General features: G+C 36.8%; 1 protein-coding gene and 1 long non-coding RNA gene across 2 annotated transcripts; both read right to left on the bottom strand.

The window, feature by feature from the left end:
• Window positions 1–1,997: 1,997 nt before the first annotated feature.
• On the bottom strand, window positions 1,998–4,762 carry LOC130419881 (uncharacterized). The gene is made up of 6 exons (XM_056746882.1): window positions 4,615–4,762; window positions 3,999–4,133; window positions 3,700–3,874; window positions 3,463–3,595; window positions 2,830–2,937; window positions 1,998–2,441 (listed from the first exon to the last, which is right to left on the bottom strand). The coding sequence occupies exons 1-6, from the start codon at window positions 4,760–4,762 to the stop codon at window positions 1,998–2,000; spliced, it is 1,143 nt and encodes a 380-aa protein (XP_056602860.1).
• Window positions 4,763–5,230: 468 nt separating this feature from the next.
• LOC130420174 (uncharacterized) lies at window positions 5,231–6,037 on the bottom strand. The gene is made up of 4 exons (XR_008906586.1): window positions 5,948–6,037; window positions 5,830–5,862; window positions 5,597–5,694; window positions 5,231–5,504 (listed from the first exon to the last, which is right to left on the bottom strand). It is a non-coding gene; the product is annotated as an uncharacterized LOC130420174 (long non-coding RNA).
• Between the last annotated feature and the right edge of the window lie 18,069 nt (window positions 6,038–24,106).

Genomic DNA, 24,106 nt, shown 5'->3' with positions numbered 1-24,106 from the left:
ACAATCTGCGCATTTCAGAGAGGCGGGACAAATAGGAGACACAAACATGCACTGTATGAGGAAAATACAGCGTTTTTTACACATTGCATTACGTCTAAAACAACCATAATATTCGTTTCAGTCGTGTCAAATGACCCCTTTAAGCCTTGTCTGTGCAACCAGGCAGGAATGTTGTATAAATGTTTACAGTGATTCTTGCATTGTTTTACATATTTTTAGAGCGCTGAATTCTTCAATAGCATGTTGAAGAAAACATGGATTAAAAAATGGCAGGTTACATTTGAGGTAAGGATTTGATTTGCTTGAATCTGCTAATTTTGTCCAACAAATGTTGATTGACTATAATTACCAAAAAGATGGCAGCAATATGTATATTTATTTTATACTATGATGGAATCAGGCATCCTCGATTTGGACAATCCTGTACATATGTAAGTTAAATAATTTTACTCAACAGACTCTAAAACCTGTGTGATTTGCAGTAAACAAATTAAGTAACCAATGGATGCTGTCCAACAGAAATTGTCTGCAACACACACACCTTCCCCTTCTTCAGAGAGATCTTACCTTAGAACAAAGACTATGGAACACTCATGATATTCGCAAGCAAAAGAATGTTGCAGGTCCATTTGAGAAGCCAGACATTCTGTTCACATCACCGCCACAAGGTATGTATTAATTTGATTAAAGGAATAGCTCACCCAAAAATGAACATTTTGTCATTATCTGCTTACCCTCTAGTTGTTACAAACCTGTAAACATTTTTTTGTTATGCTGAAAACAAATGAAGGTATTTTAATGAAAGTTTGTATCCAAGTAATTTTGGGTCACTATTGACTCCCATAGTAGGACAAAAGACAAAGTTACATACGTTAATAAAAATATCTTCACTTGTGTTTAGCACAACAAAGAATCTTTACAGGCTTGTAACAACAATGTTCATTTTTGGGTGAACTCTTCCTTTAAAATGCTTGGATGCAAACTGGTAGTCTATGTCTAAAAAAAAATTCTCTTCGATGTAGGTTTTGGTGATATGCTTTGCACAGTGGATGATGACCTTCTCCAATATGCAGAACAATTTGTGTGAACCACTGTTGGTTGCAAATGAAGAATTCAAAACAATATCTTGGGCCATTCTTCGAGATACAAGCTTTCAATCATCTCCAGATGGGTCTCTGGCAGCTTACCTCATGTTGGTGGAGAAATTCACATCATATTTGGAGAGAAGAGACATTCCCATACCATCCACATTTGCAGAAGCAAATAAAATATATGAGTTAGGCTACTGGCTAATGAGAGCGTGTGGTTAAAATGATCTGGTGTTTATATTTTAGGTACTTAAAAAAATCTGTAGAGATGCTGATATAATACAATATATGAATGAATAAAAATGACCAAACAAAATATGTAAGATGTAATCTTTACTGAGTATTTGTACATCTTACTTTCTCATCCAAACCACAGAAAATATTTAAACTTTTAACATCAGGAATAAAGGAACACCCTGACAGATAAAGAACATTGGCTAACGAGAAAAAGTTTACATACAACCTGCAGAATGTGAAAAATGCAAATGGGATTTTGAAAATTAAGAATTTATTTGAACAATTTGTTTTAATTAGAAACTGCACTGAACAAGCTAGTTCACACAACAGATGTTTACATTTAGTCAACAACAAAAATAAGCCAGATTAAAAGTTTCCACACACCTGATTCTTACTACTTTACAATATTAACTGAACAGTTCTTATGTTTTGTAAGCTCTGACCGAACAAGAAACTCTTCAACAGCTATGACAAATAACTGACATTAACTGTTCAGTTAACATTGTACAGTAGAAAGAATGAGGTGTGTGGAAAATTTTGAACTGGCTTATTTTTGTAAGTTAAGTTATTAAATGTAAATGTTTTTTTTTTGGTGTTGTTGACTATACTTAAATATCTGCAACGTTTTCCATTTTCTGCAGGTTATATGTAAACTTTCGACACAATTGTTATTTACCATTTGTAACCATAACGGCTCTGAAGAACTAGCCCCTCAACAGTTTTTAAGGAGAGAACAACAGATGAAGCTTCAGGTCTTGATGCTGGGTCATAGTGTACCATCACAGAGATGAAACTGTATCTTTCACACAGATGTTCCAGAGCGTGTGGCTGTGCATTTTTTGTCAACAGGCTGCACAACTGCTTCTGGTTTTTTACTGTCCAGGGCTTCAACTTTGTAAAAAGTTCAAGGTATGTTTCTCCCAAAGACCAGATGTCTGAGCTTCTGGAAGCCTCTTCAAATTCAATTAGACATTCTGGAGCCATGTAAAGAAAAGTCCCACCCATTGGTCCTATTTTCCCTCCAGTGAATCTGCTTCCTTGCCGCAATAAAACTGTGCCCCTTATGTTGGCAAGTCCCCAGTCAGTAAGCACAGCCTTTTTGGAGAACTGGTCAATCTGTTTTAAAAAAAGATGGGAAAAAATAAGCAGTTCGGCAAATCTCTAAGGAGATGAAAATTGAAAATCCTGCCATTGTTCATTCACCCCCATGTCATTTAAAACCTTGATGACTTTCTATCTTCTGCAAAATGTATGTAACAGAAAACCGCTGGTCCCCATTCACTTGCATTGGTTTTATGTCCGTTGAATATAAGTCAATGGGGACCATCGGCATTTGGTACCAACATTCTTCCAAATATCTCCATTTGCAGAAGAAAGTCAAACAGGTTTGAAATGACACGAGGTCATGATGACAGAATTTTCATTTTGGAGTGATGTATCCCTTAAAAACATTTAATAACTTAATTTAACATCCCCATAAGCAGCTGTTAAGCACATTACTTACCAGGATATTGTCAGGCTTCAGATCCTGATGGATGACATTTTTTGAATGGATGTATTCAACAGCCATTGAAATGTCCAGGGCAACAAAATGACTATCGTTTCCTTCAAGCTAGGAAAATAAATTGAAATTACAATATATTGAAGGATTTTTTATTTGCATTTATTTGCACAAATCTCATGACAGTTCACACGGAGTACATGTTTAAAAAAACTCATAGGAGCTAAGATAAAAACCTTATTGAAGAGTGTAAATGTATGTACTCAATAGCATGTCAAATGCTGGTTAAACCCAATATTGACTAAAAAAATGATTGCATGATTACACTTAGTTCTGCGATCTGTAACTTCTTCGAAGACATCCCTGTTAAAACCATCAATTGTGGGTTTCTTAACATGTGTTTAAGTGAAATAACATCCAAATAACAGTTCCCATGTAATGAACACCACCTAGGCACAACTTACTGTTACAATTACTGTTATTAGGCTAACCATTGTATCGTTTTAAACACTTTTTGTATACTTGCTTAATAACTAATTTTAGTTTTTTTTCAGTTTTAAGGGGACAACAACTGTGCTATAAATATAAACAAAATCTAACTTTTTTCACAAATGTTACATGCAAAAACAGACTCACCTTAACACAAGCATTGTCACTGTGTAGCACATTATCCAGGGTTGTACCGTGAATGTATTCATTGGCCAGCAAGAACGTGTTTTCAGTGTGGGCTGCTGCCATAAGTCGTACAATATTGGGATGGCTCAATCGCCTAGAAATTGCATACATGTAAAATTGTCATATTATAAATGTATAATAGTCATTTTGCAGGCCATTACCAGCCTATGCAAAGAACAAGATAAAAAAATATCGTACATTGCGACGAGAATCTCATGCTGTATGTCCTGATCTTGAAGTCCTGCTATGCCATATGGAATCCTCTTTATGGCAGCGGTGGGATATACTTTCCCAAATGTTCCTTCACCCAACATGTTCTGTTCACTGTAATTGATTAGTGATTCGTCCACTAATGGCAGGCAATGAGAATACACTGTAAGATATCAAATAACGAAGACACAATCTACAAACCATTTTTGTATTTTTAATCAAGGCATGATTCCAGCTTTAGAATTTTTTTTAACATAGAGTATTACTTGACTAGTTGTATTACTTACATGATGGTAAAATGGTGACTACATTAGATGACGCATAAAACACTTCATTTTGTGGGCAAACACCTTCCATGGGCCTCTCTGGATTAGGAGTTGCAATTTGGATCTCTGGAACTGAGGTCTCCCTTGCACCCTGATCTGGAATTAAGCAAAATATTCAAATGAAAATGATGTCAAACTTACACTTTATACAAAATACTTTGCCTAGCTCTCCTACATACTGTTCTTAGGGTCATGTTTGTCAGGCATCCTATAGAAAGGAATCCATACAACATTTTTCTGAATCCTCAATAGATATATGATAACATATCTACCATATTATTAAGTTAGTATCTTCCCTTCCACTGGAGCTCTGTTTTATTCATCCATACTGAACAGCTGACAGCAGCTTAAATTGAATTATTACAACACAATGGTTAACGTATATTTATTTATTTTTAATGTAATGTCAGCCAATCATTAATGACCTAAGCTGTTCACAATTTAATTTAGGTGCATAAAGAAGTGTTTCAAAAGCCTTTTAGTGTTCCACACTAAAAATAACAGAATTCTACTATGAACAACATGATGACAATGCCTAATTTCTGCGTGAATTATTCCTTTAAGGATTTACCTGTACCTGAATCAGCACTAGCGGATCTTGCTCCACCTTGATCTGAATTCGTGGATGTTCCTGTGCCTCCACTCAAAGATCTCTCTGAATCAGCACTTGTGTTTCTCCTAGAACTTTTACCTAAACTTAAGGATTCTCCCTGAACCTCTACCATATATCTTTCTAAACTTTGTTGTAATGATCTTCCTACACATCTAGATCTCTTAGGTTGGAAATCCTATCGTCAAAAAAAAACTAAATAAGTATCACGGCCTAATTAAACATCTTCTTAAGACATTGTTTATAGAGACAATATTGACAAAATTAACCAATAAATGTTGTTTTACCATGTCTGAGTCTTCCATTTCATAATTTCCTTGAAAAAAGAAGCATTTAATATATATATATATATATATTAATTTCAAATCATTAGCAACAATAAAGTAGTATTAGCAAAATGCATAATGTTGTCACTGGAATTGAAAACATACCTAATGCTGAACTGCATTCACCGAGGCAGATAATATCTGTAGACACAACAAGATACGTTATAAGAACTAAAGGGATCATAACTCAGACATTAAACATCTCCTTTCGAAATCTACAGTACAATACCCATTTCTCTACGTCCAATATAAAATGTTCTCTTCCAGGGAGTTGGAATCTCAGAGACAGATCCATATCCTTGGCAAAACTGCTCCTTTGTCCACCTTGTGCCATCTGAAAGGCAAAGAGTGAATGCACTTCCCTCTCTTTCCATTTCTGTCCAAAATGCATCCTGCAATACGTATCAGTCCATCATAATCTTCTGTGCCTGCCACTAGGATCCTTGGGGGGGCTTCTTCAAGAATGACTTTTTGATATCTGCCTGGTTTTTTGGATGTTCGTGGTTTCCACTCCATGGGACTCATTTTTATCTTGCAATACAATAGAAATATAAGGTTGGTAACATTCCTTAAAGCTTACACTAATCATGTAAAATAGTTATAACAACACCATAAGCTCTCACCTTTAACAGGGACTTTTCTTTCCGACGAAGGGGAAACTAACATTTTTTCAGCTGGGGTTTTATAAAATGTTTTGCCTTGGTAAATACTTGTGCTGCATCTTAATAAAGAGATTGGTTAATATTTCCTACAATACAGTAACAAACAGTAACAGCACCCTGAAATAAAAGAACTGGCAACTGAGCAACAAAACAAACATTTTTATGATGCATTAATTTCATTTAATTGTCCTTACCCATAAATGCCTTCTCATTTTTTTCTTTTGTCTCTATAAAATTAGAAGAAAATATTTAAAATACAGAGCAAAAGGAACAAGGAAAAATAGGTCAATAGGTGAATAAAAAGTGGAATACCCAATGTTCCTTGACTTCCTTCACTGTGTGCGTCTTCTCCACACAATAAATGTTTTACTCTGGCATCAAAGCCCTTTTGTGTAAATTCATCTAGAAATAAAATTGAGTGACAAATCAATTTCAAGCATATTACAACCTGTAGTATGCATCCAGTCACAAACAAAGCTATTATGATGTAATATTACTGTTTGCATTACATACCATTTTCCAGTTGTTTACGTAATTCATCGTATGCTTTTATCTTATCCATCCCTTCAAAGAAAAGTAAGTTTGCACATTTCACTTTGATTAGCAGAACACCAGTTTATACTTAATTAGTTTATTTTTAACGTTTTCATCAAGTCATAAAGTGTATTTATAGAATGCCATAACGTATCATAAACATTTAAAGCAATCAAACATTTGTAACTTTTAAGACAACACAAGAAAATCGAATAATGTTTTTAAATTGCAATACCCCGCCAACATTGGGTTGTACATAGTTTACAATCCTCGGTTAAAGGCTGTTTACCTCCAATTAAACTCGCTGAAAAATGTCCCAACAAGTTCTATCAATTAATTAACAAACTCATGGAAATGTGTACCTTTCGCGTGTACCTGTTTGTCTGCCATAAAAGTGCTTTTAGAAAACGGTTTGCGACAATGACGTCACGCGGGGGGCGTTGCCATTTCTCGAGTCACCTGATGCCTTTTAGTCTGAGGCCATTTTGCCCGATGCCTTGTTGCACGAGAGCTGATGCTTTTTAGTCTGAGGCCGTTTTGCCCGATGCCTTGTTGTTCACCGACGCTGTTTTGTTGAGAAATGATGCCGCTTTGTCTGAAGCGCGATGCCGCTCTATCTGATACCGGAGTACTGACGCTGAGGTCTGACGATGTCCTAATATGTATGCCGTACTCAAGTGTTTGCCCAGAGTAGAGAGGGAGCCAGTGTGGGCAAAGCTAAGTGAGTTGGTGAAGGGAGAAGAACCTGCTCTGCAGCCACTCGGGGATGAGAACCCTGAGCCACCCAAGAAGAAAACAGCCCTGCTACTGATAGGATCAGACTCAGAATCAGATGAGGAGACACTAGAAGACAAAACTGTGGAGAGGTACAAGGTAGAGCCCAGTGCCAGTCTAGATCAGTGTCCACTGAAGTGGTGGTCGGAGCACGCTGCTGTCTATTGTAGGTTGGCCCACATTGCCCGTAGATACTTGGGGACTCCTGCCACAACTGTCCCATACGAGATACTTTTTTCTTTAGCATGCCACATTGTGCAGAAGAGGAGATCTAGGTTGTCACCAGAAAATGTGAACAAGCTGGTCTGCCTTAGTTACTGGTGGAAGAAGGAGAGCTTGGACTGATTGAGACAAAGCTACTGACTGTAAACAGTTCATCACAACCTCTTATGTTGGTTCAAAATGCATGTTTAACTGAATAAACAGTTATTAAACACAAGTACATCTTATTGAACATAATTTATTTAATTTCATCACCAATTATCACAGCTTTCTCAAGCAGTTTGTGATGCATTTTGGAAACAGGACTTACTTTTGGTCATTATTTGGGTAGCACACATATTCTGAATGCCTTCTGCAGAATTCAAATGAGCCATTTTAATCTGGAATAATCTAGATTAAAAAATGTATCTATGCCGACAACTACTATTTTCATTTCCCATTTCTTGCATTTAGACAAGGTAACAAGAGTCCAAGGAACCTGCCTTGAATCTCTTTTCCTCATTCTCTCAATTTATTTCCATACTGTCCTGATGTCATTAGGCTCCCAAATGCCACCTTTCTGAGCTTTGATCTTAAAATTTTCAACTATTTTTGCCTCAGTTTGTTTTGTGTCAAAACATTCTGATAATTTATCAGACAATTCCCCAGCTATTTCGTGTAGTCTCAACATCACCCTTAGTTTCAGAAATCATTTCGTCTATAGTTTTGTTTCCTGACATTGCCACACCCATAATGAACAATTAGAATCAATCCCCTAACACACACAGTGTTAAACCACCGTTTAAGCTGTAGGGGCGCCCCAGTTGGAGCAGCACGATGAGGAGAAGACCTGCAGGGTTTCCCTTCGTACCTCTCGTCCGTCACAAGTCCGGTTGTTCACCTGTCATTCCATCCTGCCGACAACGCCATATGATAGATCCAACTATGAGATATGGCTTGTAGATCTTATAGATTTAAACTTTGAGTCCAGTTTCACTAGATTTCTCTCCGTCAGGAACAAATTACACCTGGAGATATCAACTCCGTTGTGAGTCAATCCTTTAACCCAGCCACCAGGGAGATATAGAGCTGAAGGGAAGAACAGCAGGCAGGAGAAGAAGTGATGTTAAAAAGACAGACAAATGATTTATTGAATAATCTCAGTTGTGCATGATGCTCAGTCAAGCTCTGTCAAACTTCATCTGAATAGAAACAGATTCAATATGTGATTTTAACCATTCAAGATTACAGTATCAAAACATTGTCTCATGACATTATTATGGACCTTGAGATGGAGACCAACGGATACTCATAAGACACAATACAACTCCCAACGAGGATAAACAACAGGAAAGTAAGTAACAAATAATATGAATAGAAGTGAATAATAAAATAAATGAATGAATATATATGATGAATATTGTAATAAATGTGATAAATGAAATAGAATAATAAAATGAAATAAACAAGAAACAAGTGTATGTTTCTATCCAGATCTATCCCATGCTGGGGTGTTTCTTGTTCAAAACATCCTCACTAGGGTGGGTGTAAGGGCCAAGTACATTTTTATTTTTTAATCCTAATTTTTTATTTTGTAAACATAAAATAATGTAGTTGATTCAATGGCCTTAACACCTATGCTACTAAAAGTTTCTGTTACCTTTCGTTGTACTGGTTTTTATTTTTCGTATAAAAAATATTACTTTTTTTATTACTTTTTTCATTACTTTTTTATTCATTCATTCAAGTATTATGTATGTTACTTTATTTCATTTATTTATTTTTTTCAAAATGTCTGTTTAATGCCTTTCTACATATTGTGAATGTGTATGTAGATTTACAACAGTAAAATCAAGATTTATAAAGACAAAAGAAGCGAGAACAAAGAAAAGAAGAAATATGAACTCTGAGAAATCATGGTCAATCTTTGCAGTTTAATTCTCCTCTATATTCCTACAGTTCAAGTAGTGATAAACAGGTACGATTTTGTATCTTTTGTCTTTTAGCCAAGACTTTGAACTTTTTCACTTGAAAACATGTTTGTGGTACAAACATATTGTTTTTCTACAGATACTCTAAAGGTGTTATGCTGCTTTGATGACCACATCATCTTTGTTACAACAACATTCAATTGAACTCGACTCCATGACGGACATTACCATTTATTATGAAAATCACGAAGAGGCGTTTGACTACAGATAACATTGGACATATTGTTACATCACCATCATCATCTTGGACTGTTGACTGAAGGCAAGTTTGGTTGATGGATTTACACTGCTGATACAAAATACTGACCCAAACACCTGTGTGACTCAAGAGACTAAGGAGAGTTCAGAGTACATTTTCCAATGTTCACAGCCTAGATTTTTGACTTTGCGCTCATTGAAGCTTTGGCTTTGTGTTCATGGATCTCAGAACAGGAAATTGACTTGATTTTTTCCCGTTACATTTTTACCATTCTCAGAGTATGTGTTGAACATTCTAAAATGTGAACTCAGTTGTATTAAATTGCTTTTTTGAGATCACTGGCTTTTCTCCATCTCATCAGCAAGGATTTTTTGTCTACAGTACTGTTACTCCCTGGAGTGTTCATTCAATCAATCTGTCTGTCTGCTTGCACCCTGACCAAACTGTACAGTCCGGTGATCTGATGAGATATTCATGCACAACATTTACATTAATAATCATGATACCATCTGCATCACTGACAAGGAAAATACCAGCCCCACTTCTAACCCAGAACCCAGCCTGCCTTCAGTGATACCTACAGAAAATCAGTCACAGCCCACTGCAGAGTCAGGGTCTGGACACTGTACAAAATCGCCTGATTGTTTGCGAGGAGCCAATATCATCCCAGAGCCCAAGCACAAGCACATAGGGGAGTGTGAGCACATGCATGAACTGTCAGTAGTGTTTTTGATAGAGCTTTTATAGGAACTATTCTTCTGCATGGACTGCAGCAATGCCCACACTGCTGTGACCGAAGATTCTGCCATGAGTTGCCCAATGAACTATTGTTATGTGATGAACTGGATTATGGCATGTTTAAGCTGTACAGTGTCAACTGGTTTAGACCATTTCTGAGGCATCTTCATCTGTGCTGGTTTAGGACAGTCCGAACTTGTCTCCTTTGCTACTGTTCTCATGCAGGACCAGATAGCATAACCAGATAGTCTAACTGATGTCCAAGTGTCATTTGTCATCAACTAGATCAACACTTTTCACAACCTTACCTGTCACACAGGCCCCTTAGTACATCATACCCATATTTATTCATGAATTGAAAATGAATGAATGAATAAATTATTTCTTTAGTTTTTAATTGAATATACTTTTTTTACATTCAGTAATTTTAAATGTTTTACATCGAAATGGGTCAATGCATACAAGTAGATGACATACACTCTAAAAAAAGGCTGGGTTAAAACAACCCAATTTGGGTTGGTAACCCAACGTTGGGTCAAATATGGACAAACTCAGGGTTGGGTTATTTTAACCCATCCATTTGGGTTAAATCTTTGACCCAACATGCTGGGTTGTTTTATTTACATCAACTATTACATTGCTGCTTTAAAACAAACCCAAAATGACACGCTCTCATGTGTCAACCTTAAACTAATATCATATCATCATATAATATCATCAGCGTAAGTTAATGAACTAAATGACTCACACGAGTCAGAAATTTCAAAGGGAAATGTTGACCAAAAAGGAAGTATGTACAGTACATTTGATGTACAGTAATAGTTTTATACATTAACAACTAGTAAAACATACCTTTTATTCTCAGAATAACAGCTTTCCAAGATGAGGTGGATCAAAATTAGATTAGATTAGTTTAGATTCAACTTTATTGTCATTACACATATACAAGTACAGTGTAACGAAATGTAGTTTAGGTCTAACCAGAAGTGCAATTAGCAAGTGCAGGATATACAGTGTGAATAAATACAGAATACAATATTAGGAAAATACTATACAATGGGCATGTACTATGAAAATGTGACAGTCGGTATGTACTATGAACAATATAAACAGAAGGCTATATACTGTGAACATTAATGTACAGGTGGTTATGAACAGATAACAATATAGACTATACAATAGTCCAAGTGACTTGAGTGTGCATTAGTTACAGACATTAGCTATTAAAGTTACAGTGCAGTAGATGAGTTGGTGCGGTTATTAAAGGTACAGTGCAGTACATGAGTTATTGAAGTTATAGTGCAATACATGAGTAGATGCAGTTATACATTTACAGTGCAGTAGATGAGTTAATGCAGTTATTGAAGTTACAGTGCAGTAGATGCGTTAATGCGGTTAATAAGGTCACAGTGCAGTAGATGAGTTAATGCAGTTATTGAAGTTATAGTGCAATAGATGAGTAGATGCAGTTAGTTATGCAATAGATGCAGTTATGCAATAGATGAGTTACAGTGCAGTAGAGAAGTTGGTGCAGTTATTGAAGTTACAGTGCAGTAGATGAGGTAATGCAGTTATGAAAGTTATGAAAAATGCCCGCGAAGGTAAAGTTTGTCTGATGCGTCGGGGAGTGGGAGGGGTTTACTCTCTCAACTGTCAATCAATTGGACCCGACTGGTAACCCAGCGTTTGGGTTACTCAAAAAATGACCCAATACTAAGAAAATAAGCCAACAAAATGACCCAACAGGCTCAACACAGCTGTTGGGTTAAACAAATAACCCAGCATTTTTTAGAGTGTAGTTCTGCTAAAATATAAACCACCCCAGCCATATCCCTTCTCATAGCATTGAGGTAATTTTTCACCGAATGATAATGATGTGTTAACTAACAAATATAAAACAATGTTGTAACGGCCAACAGCACTGCTGTGCTGAGCACTGTTAAGCCCTCTGTGATCAAACCTCAAGTAAGGGCAGAAATGTACCTGATAGGGCCTACTGATACCTATGGCTGTACTGGATTCCAGCCTGATCTCCCAGCAGAGGAGACAGATGAAACAGTGAAGCGGAAATGTCAGCAACTGGATGAGATATACTGTCAGGATGAAGTAGATGGGGCTAAAAGAGCCGAGGTTAAGCAACTCATGGAAACATCTCATGGAAACATCACCTTCTACATTTTCAACATGGAGTACCAAGATGAAGCTGCATGTGTAATGGATTCATTCAGAGGTTAGATGCTTAATTTAGTTCAATTCAACATTTTAATAGATATTGTTAATGTATATGTACAGAAAATAATTTGACCTCCCACTTTCTCTGAATCATGTTTATGTAGCAAAAACAGATAACTCAGTTTCTTAGTTTTCAAAAATCATGTTTTTATTTTGTTGTCATGTTTTCATGGTGTTAGTTAGCTTTTTTTTTTTAGTTATTATGTCTAAATAAAAACAACCCCAATGCAGTTTGATTAATTTTAATCGGAATGCACAACAAGAATATATTATTTTTGTATTTTTTTAAAACAGAGTTAACTGAATGTACACATTTTTTGGCGGTTCATTGGGATATCTCCAGAAAAAGGAACAAATGTGGATGAGTCATATGAAGCGGACAGGGAAAGTCCCCTAGACAAGGGAAACAGTCAACACTCGTGTTGCCAGTCTATTTAAGAAATGAGAGGGACTTCATATAAGTGAACCCGATCCTTTACACAGCACACACACATACACAACCTAACACAAACATCACATATGTGTAAGTCACACAATTTTGTTCAGGTGTCCAGTTTTGGATACCTAATTTGTAAACTTTTAACTCTTAGTCATTTTATTCAGTCAGTTGTTCTCTATCACTTTTCAGTTTGTTTTATTATAACTGTTTTGATGTACTTTCAATATTGTTCAATTCACAATATTTCTGACATTAAAATATAACAATATCTCATTAAGAGAATCATGGTATAATATACTTTGTATTTGAAACTTTGTATTTACATTTATATCTAAGTTGTTTTTATAACAATTAAAAAACTTATTTGACTTAACTGTTTATTTACAATTTTGTAATCACTGCGTATTTTCATTTCATCATTGATATGCTTCAATGAGGAAACTGGGAGAGACCACTGGCATTGCTAGGCCCTTTAAGGTTTGCTTAGCCCCCATAAAACATTGTGAGTAATTGTATAATCTCTATAGAAATTTCAGATCTTCTTCGTCCACTTTAAAAGTGTTAATACGAAAACGGCAGAAGGCTGCGTTATTTAGCGCATTCTTCAGCTCACAGAGGCAGCGGCACAGAGTGAAGGGAACGTCATATGCAGAGTACAAGGTGTGTGCATTTACATGACATCTGATTCTTTGCCATTCTTTGTTATAAATGCAGCTCGAATAATATAATGTGGGAGCGACACAAGACCCTTTACCATCCACTGTAAAACATTTGTCTGCGTTCATCCCTCGTCACACTGTAAACTAGCCTAGTTACCTCCAGAAAAATGAAAGCACTTCACACCAATGACGGCATACTTAAGAAAATGATCATGATGATATTGTACCTCACAGAAATGTGTCATTCGTGATAAAGTGATGTTTTATTTGTCTGTTATAGAGAGCTGACAGTAGTTTTCACGGTAGTGTCATCAAATTTGTAAAACATTAATCTTAATCTTTTAGCTACACATGAAGTTACAGCTTCTCTTTATTAAAGCAATAGTTATTAAACATTTTTTTGTTCTCTCCTAATTTAGCGAATGATTTGATTTACAGCAGTAGTTCTTAAGCAAAATGTGTTCAGCATAACTACATCTAACAAATAATATCAACATATTCATGACTTAAAAATACCTGAGCATAAATTTCAAAGGCAAAACCAATTAGTGAATAGAATAGGCCAATGAGTGATCCTCTGCTGCCATTTATTGGTAATAATTTTGAATAATTTATGTGGGAATAGAGGTCTTTTTCAGAAGTCTTTATTCTTCATATTACCTCTTAATCATTTGTTTTAGTAATTTATGCAGTATATTGTGCATAGAGAGTTGCTATATATGTATGTCGTCCAGTGAGACATAATTCATTCCACACACATGCACAGTCTTGATCACACACAACACACAGCTGCTTTGTAACAATGAAAATTGTAAAAAGCGCTATATAAATAAAGTTGAGTTGAGTTGAGTTGAGAACTATACAGTACATGCACACTCTTATGAAACAGAGAGAAATAATATCCATATACACAAACACACGCACAGACACACACACACACACACACACACTCACAGAATATGTAATACATACACACGTATGCACATATAATACACACAGCTGCAAAAGTAATTTTTCAAAACCCTTCGGGCTCGAACCCTAATTATTGTCTGTTAAATGTTTTTTATTTATAAATAGAGAGATGTGTTGTCCAGGCACTTGTGCAGTGCCATTTCAATGGTATCCCACTTGTGTTGAGGCACATGGTTTTTCCCATGGTCCCCCCTGACTGGTTCTTGGTCCCCCTTGTGCCACCTAACTAAACACAATTTTCCACCAGATCTGTGTTTCAGAAACTCCAACACTTTATTTGTAGATTTTCCACTGCTTCTATTTCTTTGGAATTTCATGAAACTGACACAAGTTGACTTTGTTCAAGAACTTGAATGAATGGTTTTTCCTTATCAGTCGTTTCCCGAAAGTCTCATTTTTATCTTAAACCCTCAAAGTAGCTTCCAAAAACCAATGTGAATGGGCTTAGACTGTCACGCCAAATAAAAGGGAAAACAGAAAAGAAAATATATGGAGCTGACTTGAATATGGTATATATTTTGTGATTGGCTGTTATGTGGTCTGGGGGCAGGGTGGATGCATAGTCGCAGAGAGAGAGAGTGAACTCTGTTCACTGCAATGGAACATTTTTTTTTAAAGCAAAGGCGATTCACGGTCAGATCCTCTCGCTCAATGGCTCTGGGTGGAAGCAGGATGCGCAAAGCTTCTGATAGGGTGGGCAAACCCCCACCCTCCGGGCCACGCCTGATGTCGATGGTGTAAAGAATAAAACTTTATTATCATTGTCTCATGATACACCAACGGGATAGACTCAATTGCAGGTAGAATAATTCAATATTTATTGAGCACACACAAAGGTCACAGTTCTTAAGGTATAAACATTACTATGGCCCGAACACAGGTTAAAGCCCGTTGTGAGACCCAGAGATTCCACAGATTTATGTTAAAGTCCCCGCGATTCCAGAGGGAGGAAGCTGACTGCAAGGCCAACTGGGAAACCCCAGTGTACGGCAGCGTCAGCCGGGATTGGGAAGCACCACCGGAGAGGCGGAGGACCAGATGAATCGAGGGAAAGATGAATGCGGCCAAGTACAGGGATATACTGGACGAAAACCTTCTCCAGAGTACTCAGGACCTCAGACTGGGCCGAAGGTTTACCTTCCAACAAGACAATAACCCTAAGCACACAGCTAAAATAACGAAGGAGTGGCTTCACAACAACTCCGTGAATGTTCTTGAATGGCCCAGCCAGAGCCCTGAATTAAACCAAATTGAGCATCTCTGGAGAGACCTAAACATTTTTGTCCACCAATGTTACCATCCAACCTGACAGAACTGGAGAGGATCTGCAAGGAGAAATGGCAGAGGATCCCCAAATCCAGGAGTGAAAAACTTTGGGAAATCTTTCCCAAAAAGACTCATGGCTGTATTAAATCAAAAGGGTGCTTCTACTAAATACTAAGCAAAGTGTCTGAATACTTAGGACCATGTGATATTTCAGTTTTTCTTTTTTAATAAATGTGCAAAAATGTCAACAATTCTGTGTTTTTCTGTCAATATGGGGTGCTGTGTGTACATTAATGAGGGAAAAAATAACCTTAATTGATTTTAGTAAAAGGCTGCAATATAACAAATGTCAAAAATGTAAGAATACTTTCCGTATCCACTGTATATAAATGCACATAGTATTTATACATTTCTGTGTATTAAAAGTTGTGCTGAGGGACAAGATGCTTTTTAGAGCATTTTTAAATCAAGCTGGGATAACATAATCAGGTTACGCACAATTGTAACTTGCGGAGGCTAAGAACTTTGAGCTCTCATTAGAGCAACATGCAAATAGTTAAAAAGCTATATATTTGGGCATTTTTCAGCTTTTACTTGAATATTGCATTTTAAAGAGATACAGGAAATTGCGGGTTTACAGAGAGGCTAACAGGAGCCAGGAAAAAACCACAAGGTTTTACTCAAACAGGAGTACTTGTAACTGTAGGATTTTCCTTTAAATGTTTTAAGTTAAAACTTGTTTTGCCAGGTGCCCAAGGTTGTTTTAAGCTTGAATTACATCTTGGGGGTCTGCATTATTACAAAAGAACTGTGTCTGAACACCGCAAGGGATTTAACTGCTGGCTGTGTTCAGATGATCCACTCAATCCAACTCCTGACCCCTGATTTCAGGTTATAAATATATACAGTAAATGTAAATGCACACAATGTAGGACTATGTATATTGAAAGTCATACTGTGTGACACGAAAAAAGGTTACGCTGACTCAAACGAAAAAAGGCTAAATTCGTGTCCCTGGGTGATAATGGGTTAACAAGAGTGAGATGTCTAATAGTTCTTGTGCCTAACAAAACAAGACCATCCATGTAGGATCCTGGCACCTAATACGGATTCATTTTACAATTACACAGAATTCTGTGAAACTCATGAAAACCAGCTGTTATATTATTCATGTGTAGAAGGCAGCACACATAAACAAGGGATACACTTTAAACCGCATTCGATCAAAAACTTGAACTGAGGAAAACAAACAACACAGAAAACCAAAACAAGAACTAAGAACAAACAGAAACAGGGGTATGATGAATACAAAAAGATATACAGGGAAACAAAAAAGGTTTAACAGGTTAGCCTAATTCAACTAAAAAAATTCAAATTCAATATTGTGAAAACTGACAAACTAAAATGATGAATATTTGACTACAGTTTGCCAACAATGTTCAATACTACAGAGTATGGATAAGCAACTCTGGTCTTCAAATAACATGGAGGTGTGTTAGAGGGTCGGAGCTGAACAGATTAAGCAGGTGTAGTAACACCATGAGAAAACGGAGACGGATGAATGTTTTTGTTGGGGATTTTTGCATGGAAATGATGGAATACGAGAGAGGAATACAGGAGCCGGGAAAGGATAACGACTGGGGATTCGAACTCGGGTCGTGAGTGCACAGTCCACTGGACACTAGGTGCTGATGGAAATTGTCCCGTAAAACATTATTTTCTCTGTATTTGTGAAGACAAAACAGACTGATTTAACATTATGCTTTGACAGTAATAGAAAGTAAGGTAAAATGGGAAACATAGTAGAATACAATGAACATACCTATGGGAAAATTAATATATGAATTAAATATATAAAATCACTAAGGAAATATGCAATTATAAGATGATGATAACAGGTTCAAATCTTCACCTTTTAATGATCTAAAATTAATGTCATTGATATATGAAAGAGAACCTGTCAACATCCAAATCCTTTAGGAGCGCCAAGCACAGAATAAGTTCTTATATTTACAAAAACCTGCAGCACTCGGACAAGTAAAAGTGTGTATGTATGCTCAGTTTTTATAAATATGAATGTTACCGTGGATGTTTGCGTACGCACTTGATCACATTTTATAAATGAGGACCTTTGTTACAGAATGAGGGATTATTCAGAGAATTGCCATTTGGTTCAAGGAAATTGCTCTGTTATCCTCCCACATTACTGTTTACTCAAGCAAACCGAGCACAACAACTCACCTCTTGTGACCCACATTCCCACAAAATGGGTCAAATTAAGTTACATAATGAAAGGAAGCAAACAACAAACAATAGGAGGCTTGGTTTTTCCTGTGTTCAAAAGGTCATCTGAGGAAAACTATGCTAACGGAGGCTAAAATAGATCTGTATGTGGTATCAGTATATTTTTTACCTGTGTCTTTTCAACAAGCCGTAACCATAGTGGGTTACGAGAATAGAAAATGTTGTTACATAAATAAAAAATGTGGTGAGAAAAACTATTTTTGGTTTTTCCATTGATCCTCTTTTCCCCCGTTGGGACGTTCTTGAAGAGAAAACTTTTTTTGTGATAGTTTCAATATGTCTTTGTTTTTCCCTAGGCACTACTGTGTCGCTTTCTAGTGTGCCTTATTTCCGCTGCACATCATGACGCTCATAATGCTGATAGAGATATGTTGTACTTATTTAGTTTTTCAGTTCATAAATCAGCTATAAGAGCAAGTTGAAACATGTAAATGGCGTCTTTGAAATTCAGCATTTTAATTCTCTTATATGACAGACTATTCAAGTTAAGCTGATTTTAATACCAGTAAAGGGAATGCAGTATTTTTCTTTTCTTATTTATTTATGATTTAATAAAAAATAACATAAAAATATATTGTGTTTTTACAAAAAGAATTGGGGAGAGATAATAAGCTTAAATCAAATACACATAAAACATGTTGTCACAAATGCTTGTGCAGCTACTATGGGCAATCATCTCACCCTGGCAGATGGTCATTGTTAGAACACCTTCTGGTGCAACCCCTAATCATTTTGTATCACTTCCAAATATTATAGTTTATTAGATAGCTTTTGCTTTCAAGGTTGAATTAAGGAAGTAATCAATTTTTGTATCAGTACTAATTTCATTTCTATATTCTAACAACTTACGCCTCCTATTGAATTACCCATCATTTATCACTAATAACCATTTGATGTGCTTATATTGTTTTCCTGAGCAACAAATGAGCTACAAGAGCAAGTTGAAACCTTTACGTAAACAGGGTCTTTGAAAAATTATTGAAGTCCAAATAGGCTGAAAGGCATCATCATTTTAATTCTCTTATATAACTATCCAAGATAAGCTGATTTTAATACCAGTAAAGTGAATTCAGTATTTTTCTTTTCTTTTAAAATAATGATTTAAAATAAAACTACATTAAAAGATATTGTGTTTTGACGAAGCTTAAATCGAATTCACATAACACATGATGTCATAAAAGCATGTGCAGCTGCTCAGGGCTAGCGTCTCCCCTTGGCAGCTGGTCTTTGATGGAACACCTTCTGTTGCCACCCTGTCAGGGACCAAGAGGCCAAGGAAAGGAAACACCAGCTTTACTGGGGGTTTTATTTGAATCCAGATCAAAATCTCAAACATAAAATTGTTGCAACAAAATAAAAGTAACATAATGTCAAACAAAGGGCAAACTGCCCAGCAGGGACGGAAATCCTAAATGAACAAACACAGAGCATATAAAGGAAAAGATGGGCCCATTCTAAACAAGAGGGGAAAATCAAACATACAATACACAAGAGGCATAAGACGGGCCAAGTTGCAGACTGAAAACAAAATTGAGGATGTGAGGTGAGTGCAACAGTGAACCCAGGGAATCAGCTGGACCTGACTGTGTAACAGGGCGGCTGATAAAGGACTGAGCAGACCAGCTTACGGTGGTTTTTACTAGACTATTTAATTGGTTCTTAGCACAGGCAACGGTTCCATTCACTCTGAAATCATCAACCATTATCCATGTTCCAAAAAGTCCCCCATAAACAGTTTTAATGACTTACTACAGTCATTTTGAAGTGTCTGAAGAAACTGGTCAGAGGTAACATTACTGAAAGACTCTCTTCTACACTTGATCTCCATCAGTTTGCATATAGGACCAACCGGTCTACGGAGGATGCTATAGCCGGAGCCCTCCATACAACACTTGCCCACTTGGAATAGAAGGACAGTTGTGCTAGGCTACTTTTTTTAGATTTTAGCTCTGCGTTTAACACGATCATTCCAGACAGACTAGCAACAAAGTTATGCAACCTGGTTCTTTCATACCTAACCTGCCTCTGGAAAAAAGATTTCCTAAGATGGACCCCACCTTTCCTTAGCACTCAGCCTTAACATCGGCTCCCCTCAGGGATGTGTGCTTAGTCCCTTACTGTATACTCTCTACACACACGACTGTACCTCCACCCATCCAAACAATACCATCATTAACTTTGCAGATGACACAACAGTGGTCGAGCTCAATTAATTGAAATTGAATTGAAAACATATATGGTTTTATTAGAATGCTTTTGCGTCCAAGTTTGAATGAAGGAAGGTTTTTCTATCACTACTAACTTGACTACTAATTTAAAAAATAATTCTAAAATATGTTTATTTTGCATGTGAAGAAACTTGTATAAATGAACTGTGAAACTGTCTGAATTTCTGTTATAATCCAACTACACAACACAGTATCTTTGTGATCTTTCATAGTCTTGTCAAAGCAATACGCACACAACACAAGGTAAACGAAATACACAAACTCCAAGAACTGTTGCGACCAACAGCAAAATGTAATCTCACATAAATTAATACAATGCATTGGTCATATGGCACCAACACGTCTTTTTCTGTGTCTTTGTGGCGGGTTCTCTAAGGAGGAGGCTAAAGACCTCTAGTGTCTGTCGCTAGAGCACGTCTTGAGGTCGGAGAGTGAGGTTTACTCACACAGTTCTCTCTCGCTGGGCTCCTGGGCAGCTTTTTATGTCATAGCAAGTCAACAGTCCTTGAATGGTGGAAGTGAGATATTTCTAAAATCGCGGACAGAAATAACAATTTAATGTGACATTGGACAACAATTGTACATTTTTTGAAATTGAGATTTATTCATCATCTGGAAGTCGAATAAAAAACCTTTCCATTGATGAGTGGTTATAAGTAATTATGGATTAGTGTAGGAAAGGACAATATTTGGCCGCGATACAACATACTACTACTGGAATCTGAGTGTGGATAAAATCTAAACTTTATAGTTGTCCATCAAAGGCGTAGCAGTAGGCTGTTGCCAAGAAGAAACAAGTTATTTTTAACACTCTATATAGGCTTACCGCTGTAATAACGTTTTGGAGAGATGAACTCAAAATTAGACATTCTAAACTTTGCATAGAAACCAAACTTTGTGTAATTCCCAAAGAGCAGGCACCAGTGAGCAAAGTTTGTAGGCATGTGGTTTTGTGGTCCAGGGTCACAAATATTTCCGATCGATGATCAAGGGACCAGGGATGAGGGTGGCCTAAACTAACGCAGGATAGTTTAATTTTAACACAAATATTTTTCATAGTTACACGGGGTTGATTTGTTCTATCAGTCTTTTTCTCGAACTGTCAGACGACGATAATTTATGAGAAGGTTCTAGAAGCACACTTTCTAAGTGTTCATTTATTGCAGGGACGTGTATGTTGCTTGTGTAAAAATATGAAAAATTAAGTTCAAATAATTTTTGAGAGATGGAGCTATAACCAAAAAGTAACCCGCTGTTCCCTACCATAACTTTTGTGTGCTAAGCCTAATAATGAAGTAAATGTAGCTACTGCGCACAGTCTGGCAAGCGCCACACAAGATCCAGTAATCCTGCGCACACATAATGACATCCCTTTCCGATAAATGATGCAACATAAGTGAGAATCTGGCTTACATCAACAGTTCTGCTTGTAATCAAAATACCTTACATCTGTTATTTCAAGTGAACAATGTTTTCTATTGCAAATACAGAAATGAAGAGATTGAACATTTAACACAAAGACAAGCCTTTATAAGAAATGATCGGAGTTTAGAAAAACATCTTAATAGATGCTCCATCCAACTTCCAACTTGTTCATGAAGACCCTGAGATCATCTGTTATGTATATTATGTAATGCAAATAATAAGTGGCTCTCATTTTAAAATGTGCTTGCTTGCCAGATATGCATCCATATAAATTTTTACATCAAACTATGTCAGTCACTTCGTTGATTTCCCGTCTATAAGTTAAACATTTATCCACCTCCCACCAGTCAAAATGAATCTGGAACTTCCTTTCAATTACAGTGTTTCCTTGAAGTCTTTTATGTAAACTGGAGTCTAGTTTACATAACAGTCAGGATGCTGTTCTACAATAACCTCTCAGCCCAAGAATGCAAGAGAATAGTGCAACTGAGCATATTGCCTGGACTGCACTCCCCTCTGTGCATAACATTCATACATGTATCAGATAGAAAGAAAGATTTCACCCACCCTGGGAACCCCTGGGAAGCTCCTTTCCTCAGGGGAAGCGCTTCCCTACTTCCAATCAGACTCGATGTCATGGACACATCTGTTAGGTGGTTTAATGTTACATTGTCACAAAATTAGACACTTCTGCTGAAATGACATACAACATAATTTATTGAGTAATGTTATGATTTCATTTTGGTTTATTATTTTATAAAGTTTATTCGTCACATACAAAACCATACATAGTACAACATGCAGTGCAATGCTTTTTCGACTGTTTAAATAAGACTAAAAAAAGAGAGGAAAGAAAGGAAGGTTAAACTATATATAAATAGTGTAGGGGAGTGGGGAAGTGTCCATGTAATGTGCAGGTGCTGTGCAATATATGTAGTACAATTATGTACAATGTGCAATGTATGCATATGTGTGTGCAAAAACAGTCCTTTTGTCGTATAAGTGTGTGTTACTCATGGAGTTCTGGTTGAGGGCCCGGATAGCCTGAGGGAAGAAGCTCCCCCTCATTCTCTTTGTATTTGCCTTCAAGGAGTGGAAACTCTTGAGGCAACAGAGAGAACACTCCATTGTTGGGATGATTGAGGTCTTTCACTACTCTCAAGCACAGTCTAGTGTAGATGCTGTTCGGGTCAGGAAGCTAAGTCGAAATGGAACGCTCAGTTGATCGCACCACCCTCCGAAGAGGTCGTCTGTCCTGCTGGGTGCTGTTACCGAACCAGGCTGTGATGTTTCATTCTACATCTACATTTTTACATTTGGCAGACACTTTTATCCAAAGCGACTTACATTGCTTTATCCTATACATTATACATAGGTTTTTGCAATCCCCTGGGATCGAACACACAACCTTGCGTTGTTAACGCAATGCTCTTACCACTGAGCTACAGGAATCTTTCCTTTCTGGATGCTCTCAATGGTGAGGGTGTAAAAAGTCCTGAGCACCTGAGAGGGCAGTTTAAAGTCGTTTAGGCATCTGAGGTGGAAAAGATGCTGCAGGGCCTGCTTAACTGTGTGGTGACTGTGACATGACCGTGACAGGTTCTGTGAGATGTGAACCCCAAGACAGGAAACTGTCTACTCTCTCTTTTTTCATTCTTTTGTTGAGAAAATATTTTGTGCACACTGCACTTGTGTAAAACCACATGGCGAAGGAGAAGTCATCCACAGGCGCATCCCAAATCGCGTTCTTATGCAGTATTGTACGCCTTTTTGAAGTGTAAATAGTGTGATTAATTCGTTCACATTGAAAATTCTCAAAAAAATAAGTGCACTTGAAGTACCCAGATGATGCCATTTTTTAACTGAAAACATGAAGTGTTCGCTTACGTAGATGAGGCTACACTGTAAAAAAAAATCTGTAATTTAACAGTTCAATGACTGTATATTTTAACGGACATTTTCCGTACTACATGTTTCACGGGTGTTTTTACATATTTTAACGGAAATTGTCCATAATTATATGTGTTACGGGTGTTTTCCGTTTATTTACATTTTCGAATTGCATTTTGAGACCGTGAGCGAGGCTCCGACAACTTTTGATGGTCATGGACGCATAAGCACAGCCAACACAACATTTTTTCCCAAGTTTTTCAACTGGTAAGTAATGTTAATAGAAGTCAACACAACATTTCAATCAAGCGACTGCTTTATTTTATTTTTTTACTGAACCGGTCATGTAAATTGCAAAAGTGAATTTCGTTTAATACTGTTAATAAGAACAGTTTTTTTTGTTAACTGAACAATGAGTGAATATTTGTTGTACAAATGAGCATTTACGTATTGATTTTTTTTATTATGACTTCTCCTCATCATTAAATATGCTATCTGTTAATTTTAGTGAGACTCTTATCGCGCGATAAAAAAAAATGTCGCCGTTAATCTATTCTCAAAGTTGGCTTGGCAGCTGGGTCTATACTACGCAAGCTATGATGACTTTCACCTTGATATT

The sequence above is a fragment of the Triplophysa dalaica genome, chromosome 4, assembly GCF_015846415.1.
Source record: "Triplophysa dalaica isolate WHDGS20190420 chromosome 4, ASM1584641v1, whole genome shotgun sequence".
Classification (NCBI taxonomy): domain Eukaryota; kingdom Metazoa; phylum Chordata; class Actinopteri; order Cypriniformes; family Nemacheilidae; genus Triplophysa; species Triplophysa dalaica.
Note: the sequence above shows the minus strand (reverse complement) of the source record. Positions and strands in the feature narration are given on the sequence as shown.